A 12,116-nucleotide genomic window follows, 5' to 3' on the forward strand; every position below is an offset into this window, starting at 1 on the left:
TTGTGGACATTTATATAGGCAGGCTGAATTTGGCTCATACACATAGCCAAGAGATAATCCAAATAAAAAGATAAATTAACAAATTCAGCATGCTTACATCTTCATCCTCATTTTCTTCTTCCTCCTCTTCCTCTTCTTCTACAGCCTCTCCTGCCTGTATGTTCTCTGTTTCTTCATCTAGATCTTCTGCAGACATTTCCCAGGCATGATATTTAAAATACTCTGAAAGAGTTACATTTTTTTATTTAAAACATTTTCCAAAATAAAGTGTTCAGGTAATACTTTTGTTCTTTCCTTTCCTCATGGAAAGCATACAAATATATGAAACCAAGAGACAAAGCATGCCAGGCAGGTTTTCCATGATTGTTCATGCATAAACTGTACAACTCACATCTACTCTGAGTACATTTTATTCTCTTGACAACATGATGAATGTTCCCTAAACTCTATATATGTAAATATATTGAATGTCCCAAAATATTTAGATTTATATACTTCCCTTTCTGATAAAGGGTCAGTGCAGCTTACAAAAGAGAGCAAAATTACTTATAAAACAAATGAACAAAACAGGAAAAACGAAACAACTTGTAAAAGCCAAAAAAGTCCCAATTCCCACTGGGTCCTGTGAACTGCCCATCACCATCACCTCTCTTTTGTTTGGATTCAGCTTCAATTGTTCCCCTGCATCCAGTCCCCAACTGCAGCCAGGCACCAGCAAAAGACAGAGACTGAGTGGCACAGATCAGGTGAGAAAGATAGAGCTGGGTGTCATCAGCACACCAAATCCCACTCCAAAGGCACCTCAACTCTCCCCACAGTCTTGCACAGCAGCCTCATATACATGTTGAACAGGAGAGGCAACAGGATGGAGCCCTAGGGGACTCCATAGGGAAGGTCCCAAGGGGATGATAAGGAATCACCCATCACCACCCTCTAAAAAGAACAAACTCAGTTTAGAACAATCTCATGAATATCACCAGATCATGTAAATGCTTTATCAGCTCCTCCTAGGCAACTGCAGCAAAGGCCATTGGAAGATTTAGCAAGATAAGTAGGGCACAATTAACCCTGTCCACCACCAAGGGATGATCACTGACCATGGCTATGAGTGCAGTCTCTCTGCTACACCCAGGGTAAAAGCCTGATTGACAGGGGTCCAGGAATTGTATCACATCTAGATGCACCTGGAGCTGTAGGACAACTGCCTATTTAATACCTTCCCTTAAAAGGGAGATAGTTGGCTGGAAATCAGCATCAACTGAAGTTTTCTTGAGTAGGGGCTGAACAACGAATGACTTAGGAATGTCCAGCACTCTGTCCTCCTAAAGGGAGGCACTGACAGCATCAGCCCTTGTCTCCTTAACTGGCTTTTAAAAACCAGGATGTGCACAAGTCCAGATCACAGTTATTTAAGAAAGATCTATGCTGTAATTGGTCAGCTGCAGCATAGGTCAAGAGCTACCTGCACTCTGTCTACTTTCCCACTTATGCTGTCTCAACTCCCCAGTGTACTAGGGGGAACTGTGATGCTGCCAGAGAAGTGAACATCTGGGTGCCACTGTGTCTATCTCCAAAGCTAACATGCGATTCCACAAATCTACCAGGCCATTGACAGAGTGGCCATCAAGGTCAGTGAGAATGTCTCCTTGAGAGTTCTGGAATCCTACTGGCTTTATGAGTCTTCAGTGGCATCAGAGGACTGGGATCTGTGTCTTCAGAAGGTAGAGATCCAACCATGACACAGATGTTTTAATGACCCCCCAGTAACTGGGGCTCTGTATCCAAGCAGGTGCAAAAATATTAGGTCCAATGTATGTCCTTGCCTCACATGTGGCCCAATAACCCAGTGTGTGACCTAAAATAGCCTACAGACCAGGGGTGTCAAACTCATCTGGCTCCATAGACCTTAAGTTCCTTAAGAGTAATATGATATACCATTTCCTTGCATTTGCTTGATCCAAGTTTGGGGAAGAGAAGAAGAGGCAAATGAAATGATCAGGCCAGAGGATGTCATAAGGTGTAAGCTATTTTAGAAAATTACAGGAAGATGTATTGGAAAAAAAAATAGGCTAAAAGTTGTGTTAAAGGTCATTTGGAGTACAGTTACTGATTTGATACAAGATAAGGCTAATTTTAGACAATATATAGCTTAAATATGGAATAAAAATAGGCATATGAATATATAAATTAGAGTAACACCTGTTAGGAATGCTTTTATAAGTCTTTACTTTATTTAGCACACTTTTTGATATTTTAGCCAAGTAGCAGAGCACTGTAGTAGGATCCCCTAACTCCTGCTACTAAGAGATGGTAAGAGCAGCAGGGCAAAGCTGCAATCGGGGGGCAGCAAGATCTGAGCTAATTGCCGAGCAGTAAGCAACAGAGGCTTGGGACAGAAGTCACATATAAACCAGACAAGCCCGTGTCAGGGATTCCCCCTCCCCCCACCGCATGTCCAGCATGGCCCTGCCATCCTCCTGCCACGCCTGTGGCTAGGGCTGGGGCTGTGGGGCTAAGCCAGGCTGGCCTATGGGTGTTGCTGAGGGTGGACACAAAAGGGCCAGCCTGAGCTGGACCATGGGGGCTGGGCACTTCCCAGTGGGCTGCAGCTTGGGATGGGGCCCTGGGCTGCACGGACAGATTTCTCTCGGCTCCCAGGTCAGGTGGGGTTGTCATGAAGCTGTAGCCAGCTGGGAAGGGCCCAGTGGGGCTGGCCCAGGCAAATCCGTGGGGGCAGGGTCCTGCCCAGCTGGCTGGGGTTCTGTGTGGTGGTTGGCTGGGCAGTGGGCTGCCCAGGCTGGCTCAGACGTGCCGCAGGTCCCAAGCCCAGCAGCTGCCTGTTGCTGCTGCTGCTGCCCCCTGTCCAGTGCAGCACCTGGTGGCTGCAGCTGCTCCACAAGCTGCATGCTGGCCAGGGCTGGCAGAGATGTTCTGCCTACCTTGCCTCCATCTACCACTGCTGCTGCTGCCCCTGCTGTGCCACTCTGGGTGGGCAGGTAGGATGCTTGAGACCAGTGGCTTCTGCCCAGCACATGGAGTTCTGGCTCCAGCTCTTCCAATTGCCATCCACTCCGCCCATCCAGTACAATGAGCAGCCCCTGTAGGTGGGAAGAGTGGGTGGCAGGCATCCGGGAGCTGGAGCCAGAGGTCCGTACACTGGGCAGAAGCCTCTGGGTTCAAGCTTCCTGCTCACCCGGAGTGACTCCATGTAGAGTTGCAGGAGGTGGAACTGCAGCTGGAGGGGAAGGGAGCAGAACAGCCCTGCTGGCCCCAGCCATGCAAGGGGAGGCTGCGAGCTGGCTGTGGCCGGCAGGCCTGTTCTGCTCCCCTCACCTCCAGCTGCAGTTCCTGCTTCTGCTGCGCTGTGCAGCACCACTCAGGGAGGGTGGGAAGCTTGAGCCTGGCAACTTCTGCCCAGTGCATGGAGCTCTGGCTCCAGCTCCTGGATGCCTTCCACCTACTCTGCTTGCCCACAGGGGCTGCCCATCGTTCTGGGTGAGTGGAGCAGATGGAAGGTATCCAGAAGCTGGAGCCAGAGCTCCATGTGCTGGGCATAAGCTGTTGGGCTCAAGCTTCCCACCTGCACACCCAGAGCTGTGCAGCAGGGGCAGCAGTGGCAGCTGGTGACAAGGATGGCAAAACAACCCTGCTGGCCCCTGCCACTGCACAGCTTGTGGATCAGCTGCAGCCGCTGGGTGCTGCACAGGATGGGGGTGTGGCAGCAGCTGTAGCAGGTGGCTGCCAGGCTCAGGACCCGCTGGCACCTCTGAGATAGCTTGAGTAGCACACTGCCCAGCCAATTGCCTGTGCTACTGGGCCTGGCTGTCACAGAGTCACAGCCAGCTGGGAAGAGCCCTGCCACCAAGGCCCAGCCGAGGCTGGCCCTACCAGGCCCTTCCCAGCTGGGTGCAGCTCCATGACAGCGTGGACAAGGGGAGCCAGGAGCCATCTGGCCGCACAGATCCTGTGGCCCCATCCCAAGCTGCAGACCACTAGGAAGTACCTGGCCATTGTGGCCCAATCCAGGCTGACCCCTCTGTGTCCACTCTCAGCATTGCCTGCAGGCCAGCCCAGCTCAGCCCCACAGCCCCAGCCACAACCCCAGGCAGATGGCAGGGCCATGCTGCCCAGCTCTGGCCAGGCTTTCCACCACACTAGCAGGGGTGAAAGCTGGGCAGACCCCAGCTGGGGTCACCGTGCCCATGCCCAAGAGCGGAGGCAGAGGAGTTTAATCCCCACCTCCCTGCCCTCCTTTGCCTGAGGCACTGCCTGAGCTGATGTCTGACCTTGGGGACAAGTCTAGCAAGGGCTGCTTCCCCCCTGCCCCTCTAGGTACACCTCAGCTGGGGTCCCTACAGGCCAGGGTAGGTGTTTAAACCCCACCCCAATCATACTCAGCCACCTGCTGACCCCCCAGCTCAGCTTCCATCCAGCCTTGCAGCTGCTGAGGAAGGGAAGGGAGGGCTACTCTAATGTCCCCTGGCTTCTAGCTTGGGCTACTGCAGTCATGTGCCTGCATTTCCAGAATCAAAAGTAAGTATTCACTTGCATATTTCTTCAATCTACACAGGTTAGACTAACCTGCAAAGATTGAATCAGTTCAGGCTCGGGCTTTTTTAATGTCTGTCCCTAGCCAATAAGAGAGGTGACTATAGTGTAATAGGTGCCCCACTTCCAATCTTACTGATGCTGCACTAAGTATCCAGCCACGACCATGTCGGCAAATATTAGTCCAGCAACCTCATCCATTTAGGGCTCAGTGACACACACAAGGTTGGTGGTTGCATCCTAAATAAAAATGGAAGATACTCCCTAGCTTTAATCCCTATGTTTACTTATATTTAAATAGAGATAAAATAATACTATAACAGGAGTTTTCTACTACAAGGATATTAAAAGCACAAATGAAGAAAATAGTGTTATTGTTCGTAACAGCTTTTTTTATATTTAATTTTGGGGAAATCTCTTAGAGCAAAAGACCAGTCAAATTTTATTTCAATGTCAGGCTGGGTAAATTGCATTTGTGGGCTGATTAAACATGTACACCAGATTATTATTTAGTGTGCACTCAAAAGTGTTCTACATCCTTCTGAGCAAACAAGGAACACATGGCCTTTGTTGCAAAAGGGTGCAATCTAAGAGGTCCCATCTGCAATATTATGCTTTCAGGGAAATGGACCCTACATACTTTCAGAGTCCCATTGATTACAATGTAAGTCTTATATAAGTGGACCTTTATGCCCATGCTTCTTTTGTTGCACTACTGTGGCCTAAATATACAAAGCTAAATTAGCATAAAAGCAACATGTTTAAGGCAACTTCATAGATGCATTTTGGAAGGCAATTGTTTCTTTAATTTGAATTATCTCTTGTCATGTCTCTTGATCCTTACCTTCTCTGCATCTCCCCTCATAACTCCCTCAGAAAGCCCTTCTTCTTCTACTTATATCCTAGGTACAGGACTCAGTTATAAAACAAGTCTTTACCGCATCACTTTTTCAAACATCCCTTTACACAGGTTAAAGGTCAAATATGAACAACCACTACTTACGTTCCATGACCAGGACAGCTTCATTAAGCAGACTTTCTGGAGTGTGCCTGGCAATTTCTAAGACGACAGTCTGAACTAAAGATGACTCACTGATTTCTGCCTCTAGCTTTTGCCAGTTACGCATGTAAACATTAATTTTTTCTTGAAGTGTTTCAATTTCTGGCATGTCTGGGAAAGCATCTTCTGAAAACTCAGGTATCACAATTTCTGAACAAATAAAAAGTCTATTTAGAAGACAAATATTTTGCATTTTGAAAATTATCCCACTTATATTCTATACAATTATTTTCACCTCTTTTAAATCTACAGTGGTGTGTTTTGTTATATTCTCCCTGTTTAAGTGAATTTCTCTTTTAACTAAAAATGTCTTAACATTATTTTAGAAGGACATCTTACAAATGTCAAGTTCATTACATTGATTTGTTATACATTCATACTTCTCAAGTGAAAAAGATATGGTCCAGTTACTTAATTACATTTGTATGTAGTTATTTACATTTTTTAGCCCAGAAATTTGAGTCTACAATTTTTTCACTACAATCTTGTATTTCTGTAAAACATAACAAAGAATTTTAAAGGCCTAAGCAGATGGTCATGAACCAAGTGGAATAGGCCAATACTACAAGGAACATATAAAAAAGATAAGTAAGTGAATTATATTTACTGGAGAGAAAAAAACAGGAAAGATGACATGTCTAACCTAGTTCAGGTTCAGGTTCAGATTCTATAATCCCTTTGGACTGATCAGGCTCCAGCTGAGATATGTCTTCTGCTTCAAGTGGAAGTTGGTTTTCTGATTCTGGAAGCACAAATATAACTAATACTATCACAACTAATTATTTCAACTTCTCTATCACTTTCCATTTTCAAAATACTTAACACATATTAATATATCACATTTCCTAACATTTTCCCTACACAGGTAAATGGAGGGATTGAGGAAATAGGTGGCATCTAAAAAGACAGAATAAAGATATTCAAAAGCAAAGACTTCAAAAAGCCAAAATGCAAAGGTACGGAGAAAACAAAGAGAAAAAAGAAGTACTTAATGTAAACACCAAGGGCACTTATACACATGCTCCCAGGTGTCAGGGAGCCCTGCTGGGACCCCACGTGGTAATTACCATGCTCCAGCAGACTCAGTTAATTACACTGCATTGGAGCAGCCTTGATGCACATGTATAGGTGCCCCAATGAGCTAAGATGCACACCAAAAAGCAAAAAGATTTATTTCTGAAGTGCTGTAAACACAGGGTGCATATACATGTTCAAATGATCTTGGAGAATTCCCCTAGGTTTGCTTTTCTGCTAGAAAAACTTATCCAGAGACACCTGAACAGATATATGAATCTGAGCCCTTCAAGAGCAGAGAGCTTGCAGTGTTGATTGATGTGCACACATCTCAGGGTGTTCTGAAGGCCATCTCAGTCTGCCTGGAGACAGATGGCAGTAGTCCACAGGCCAGCCCTGATTGGCTGACATAGACTGCTCAGGGACAGTCTGTGTCTCCCTGCAGCACAATGTGAGGACTGAAGGGAGCAATGTTCTGCTCATTTCTTGGCTGGAACAGTAAAGTCCAGCAAAGTACCTGGGGATGCTGGAGGATTAAATTGTTTTAGAAGAGAATGTACGCAGACATTTTCTGTCCCATGAGAAACTTTCCTGGGAGTGATTTAACTCTGGTTATTTCTGGGTTGTTTTTTCTCCCAGGGTGGCTATTTTTGCTTTGGGAGAAAAATCCTGAACATATGTATACTCGTGGATTACATTGAATGTCTGCACATGGTCAATAACTGAGGCAAAGTACTGAAGTAAAAAAAAAACTAATTCAGCAGTTCTTTAACACATTTACAAGAGGGACACCTGAAGCAAGCAGACATCATGATCCATATTTTGAAATGTATCCTCTAATTGAGATGCCACTCTTCCTGGGCACACCAAACCTGTTAAGCCTTTAAAGCATGTATCTTGCTGCAGACTTAAGCACCTCCATCAGGAGGCATGACAGAACGGGCAGGCATTATATTTGTAGCACTTACTATGCCCTTGTTGTGCTACCAAAACCGAGTGTACAGATGCTAAAGTTGTTTGTAGCCCTATAAAGATGCTGAAAGTGCTATAAAATAGCAGTACTTTCAAAAAGATACTTCCAATATTTTCTAGCACTACATATAAACCTGTTGAATTATATATAGCACAAAAGTGGTGTCTAGGACCCCCAACAACACACAATAGGGCTGTGTGAAGCTTCGGTAGCTGATTATATTCGGAGGAGATTCAACCCGATTCGGGGATCAAATCCCCAAATCTGAATCAAATTGGGAGACCAGTTAAAAGCTCCAAACCGATTTGAAGTATCCAAATCGATTCAGAAAAGCTTTGGAAAAGATTCAGCCGCTTTGGAGATTCGGCCTTAGACCACACAGGCAACTGACACAGCTGCCTCCAGCTGGCAAGTCTGGTGGGGTTGGGGGAGGGAAGAGGTGTGGGGGAGGGAGGGATTGGGGCCGGGACAAGCTGCCCAGCTGGGGAGGGGGGGGTGTTACTCAGCGAGGGAGGCAGGGGGTGCGGGATGTGGGTGCAGCAGCACCGGGAGCAGGGGCTCTGCCCTGCTGTCGCTTGCCCAGATGGGGCGGCAGTAGTGGGATATGGGCGTGGCTTGCTCCAGGCGGAAGGGGGCAAGCAGCAGCATGGCATAGTCCCCACTCCCACTACCGCCACACCTGCATCCCATGCTGGCCATGTCGGCTGGCAAGTGGTGACAGAGCAGAGCCCCTGCTCCTAGTACTGATGCAGGCACGGCAGTGCTGGGAGCAGGGCCTATGCCCTGCTTCTGCCCAGAGTGAGCTGCGCCTGCATCACTCTTCCCCCCTGCACCATCTGGGCAAGCGGCAGCAGGACACAGCCCTCATGGCTCCCCCAGCCAGGGCAGATGCAGGCACAGTTAGAGGAGCTGTGGGAGAAGCCCCCATGGCTCCCCTGCCCAGCCCCATCCCCCGCCCAGCCCAGCCTCTTGGCACTTAAACCCCCCCCCAAATGCCCCGTACTCACTAGCTCTGGCCAGCATGGGGCAGTGGGGGACAGTGGGGATCGCCCCCCTTGTTTGGCACCTGTGCAGCTGCCCCATGGTGCGGGTGCAGCGTGGCTCAGCAGGGCACCACACACTATCTGGAGCTGGGGCAGCTCCACCTGTCAGCTGGAGCCCAGCAGCACTCAGTCCCAGCGGCCCCAGCTCCCAGAAAGCATGCAGCGCCTTGCTGAGCTGCGCTGCACCCATGCGATGTAACAGCTGCTACGCAGGTGCAAAGTGGGGGGAGCGATTCCTGCTGCCCCCCACTGTCCTGCGCTGCATTGGGGGGGTCTACCACAAGCACCCAGAGGCCCCAATTGCCACTGCTGCAGCCAGTGAGTGTGGAGCTTTAAAAACAAAAAGCACTGCACTCACCAGCTACAGTAGCAGCGATTGGGGCCTCTGGGTGCCAATGGTCCAAGGTAACAGCAAGGGTTAATTGATTTCTGGAAGCCTGGTTGTCACAGTTTCACAGCCTTCAAGGCAGACAGGGATAAACACACAGACTGGGATATTGCAGGCATGTACCATACTGTTCCAAAACATGAGATAAGGTGGCTCCAGGTCACAGTGCCCAACCACAGAGCCCTTGGGCTTTCCAGTTTTGGGGAGCAGACCAAATTAGGAGGGCACCAGTAAAGCCCAAATTAGGATTTATGCATGAAATGGGCTTGTGAATCAAAGGAATATGCTGACAGGACAGAATGTGGACAGTATGATGACCACAGAAAGACCAATCAGTGATGCCCACAGATGAAGAGTCATCAGGAAGGGAAAAGAATACAAAAGAAGGTATTTCAGAACAACAAAGGGTCCCTGAGAGGAGAATCCAAGGCACCATGGACAGAGGGCATACCAACAGGCCATCTCATCCACCTGACTAGGGGAGAGGGGAAGGGTGGGCCTCAGCCTCTGACATTCAGGCTGCTAACATCTGATATTCAAGAGAGAACCTCAGAGTGAAGTCACATCCTGGCCAGACATACCTTGACTCTGACAGCCCTAGGATTGGTAGATATAGAATTGCTTGTATTATTGTTACCTGCTATCACTATGTATCAATTAAATTTGCCTATTATTGAATAGAAAGGTCATGGTTGGTCTGAGGGCTTTGAGTCTGCCCAGGACAAGGTATCTTGTCAGTGCCAACAACCCCCAGTTCCTTTTCTGCGGAGCTGCTGCTTAGCCAGTTGGTCCCAAGCCACTAGAGATGCACGGGATTCTTCCCATCCTAAGTGCAGTACTTTGCACTTGTCCTTGTTGAACCTCATGAGATATCTTTTGGTCCAATCATCTAATTTGTCTAGGTCACTCTGAATCCTAGCTCTACCCTCCCAGTGCATCTACTACCCCCTTGGTGTCATCCATGAACTTGCTGAGGGTGTACTCCATCCCATCTTCCAGACATTGATGAAGATATTGAACAAAACCAGCTCCAGGACCGACCCCTGAAGCACTCCACTTGATATCAGCTACAAACTAGACTTCAAACCATTGATCACTACCCATTGAACCTGATGATCCAGCCAGCTTTCTATTCACCTTACAATCTATTCGTCTAACCCAGACTTCCTCAGCTTGCTTGCAAGAATGCTCTGGGAGACGGTATCAAAAGCCTTGCTAAAGTAAAGGTATATCATGTCCACTGCTTTCCCCACATCCACAGAGCCAGTTATCTCATCATGTTTTCAAATTTGATTTGTAATTCTCCAATTTTACAACCTGTTTTTAAGTGCTAATTCCTATTGCAATCTATCATTAAGTTAGTGAGCCTGTGTGTGAAGATGCTCTTCCTTCTCTTTCCTTCTCTTTGTCAGGTGGATCCCATCTCTTCCTAGCAATCCTTCTTGAAACAACATACCGAAGTCAAGGAAGCTGAATCCCTGCTGTTGATACCATCTGTGCAGCCATATATTGATCTGCACAATGAGTGTAATCCTACCTGGGCCCTTCCCCTTGACTGGCAGGATAAAGGAGAACACCACGTATGCCCTTGTCCCCTTCACCCTTGCATCCAGAGCCCTGTAGTCACTCTTGATCTGCTCAGGGTCACCCCTGGCACTATCATTGGTTCCCACATAGATAAGCAGCATGGGGTCATATTCAGAGGGTTGAATGAGTCTTGGTAATCCTTTCATGACATATGTCTTAATCTGGTAAAGTGCAAATTAGAAGGACTACAAAGCCTAGGAGAGAGGAACTGAAGAATGGGTGGAAAGGGAAATTTTTTATAGCCTGAATGTTGGATTTCAGGGGCATAACCACACTCCCAATGGTGTTACTGTTTGGAATGGTTCATTGGCTTGGATGGCAGTATATGAAACAATTTTCAGGGTGCATCTACATGTGCACTTTACTACAGAGTTGACTAATTAGCTCCCTAGTAAAATGTCACCATCTACACTTGTGCTAGTATTATAACTCAGTACATTAACTCCTCCATAAGATTGTACTGTCAGGGACAGTACTAGCTTACGGCTCAGTATTTAACTCCACCAAAAAACACGTGTAAATGGTGATGGGTTGACTGGGGCATGAGACTGTTAAAGTGCAGGAGCTTCCTGTCGCATAGCCCCACACTTCAGAGCTCTCATGGCATAGCAAGCCCCTCTGCTGCCCGACACCACCACCTGGAGCATAGGTCTGAACACCTTTATCCCCTGCCAGCCTGGGGCTGCTTTGCAGGGTTGTGTGAAGCTTTGGTCCCTGATTTGATTTGGAGGATATTTGACCACCAAGATTCGGCCCGCTTCGGTGGCTGAACTGCCGAATCCAAATTGAATCAGGAGACCCTTGAATCTCTCTAAATCGAATTGGAACTCTCCAAATCGATTTGGAGAGATTTGGAAAGATTCGGACATAGACACAGCTTTAATTTTTTTTTCTACATACCTCAAGGTACCAGGCGGCTCATGAATGCTGCGATCCTGGAGTGGATGGAGTGTCCTACAGAGGCGTGAGGGACTCCCCAGTGCGCTCGGCAGCAGACCTGGAAGTAAACTAGAAGTACTTCCGATCCGCTTCCAGGTTCACACTGAGCACGTGGGGCCCCTCTTGTGCTTCTGTGGGATGCTATATCTGCCCCAGCAATGTAGCATTCACGAGCTAAGCCTAGTACCTCAAGGTATGTAGAAAAAACATTTAAAGCTCTATATACTGTAACAGCCAGAACCAGAGGGATTAATAAGCAATAAATATGTGCTTCTTGGAGGCATTTGGTATTTTGCCTGAACAGGTAATATTAGTTAATATAAAGCTTGTAAGTTTGTAAACCACAAATGTAACTTGTCTGTCATAAATTTAACCAAAATGATAAATTAACTGTTCGTGGAACTGACTGGGCCCCTGGTAAAGCTGTAGCTGTGAGATTAGCTGACCTAATGGTTTCTGCTCAGGGTTCAGCTTTAGCAATAAAAAACTGGATCCAACTGTGTGGCATACCCAACACATTCCAGGAAAGCATGTCCCAAGAAAGCATATTCAAATTGTGCGGGC

The 12,116-nt window shown here is 47.3% G+C and overlaps 1 protein-coding gene across 1 annotated transcript in view; it reads right to left on the bottom strand.

The window, feature by feature from the left end:
• The window catches only part of AK9 (adenylate kinase 9), a 191,235-nt gene that overhangs the window by 65,648 nt on the left and 113,471 nt on the right, over window positions 1-12,116 (bottom strand). Inside the window, exons 20-22 of the mRNA XM_019499938.2 lie at window positions 6,252-6,350; window positions 5,552-5,758; window positions 98-222 (exon numbers count right to left, since the gene is read on the bottom strand). Of these exons, the coding sequence (XP_019355483.1) occupies window positions 98-222; window positions 5,552-5,758; window positions 6,252-6,350 (431 nt within the window). The remainder of the gene's footprint in view (window positions 1-97; window positions 223-5,551; window positions 5,759-6,251; window positions 6,351-12,116) is intronic.

This window comes from Alligator mississippiensis, chromosome 1 (genome assembly GCF_030867095.1).
Source record: "Alligator mississippiensis isolate rAllMis1 chromosome 1, rAllMis1, whole genome shotgun sequence".
NCBI classification, from domain to species: domain Eukaryota; kingdom Metazoa; phylum Chordata; order Crocodylia; family Alligatoridae; genus Alligator; species Alligator mississippiensis.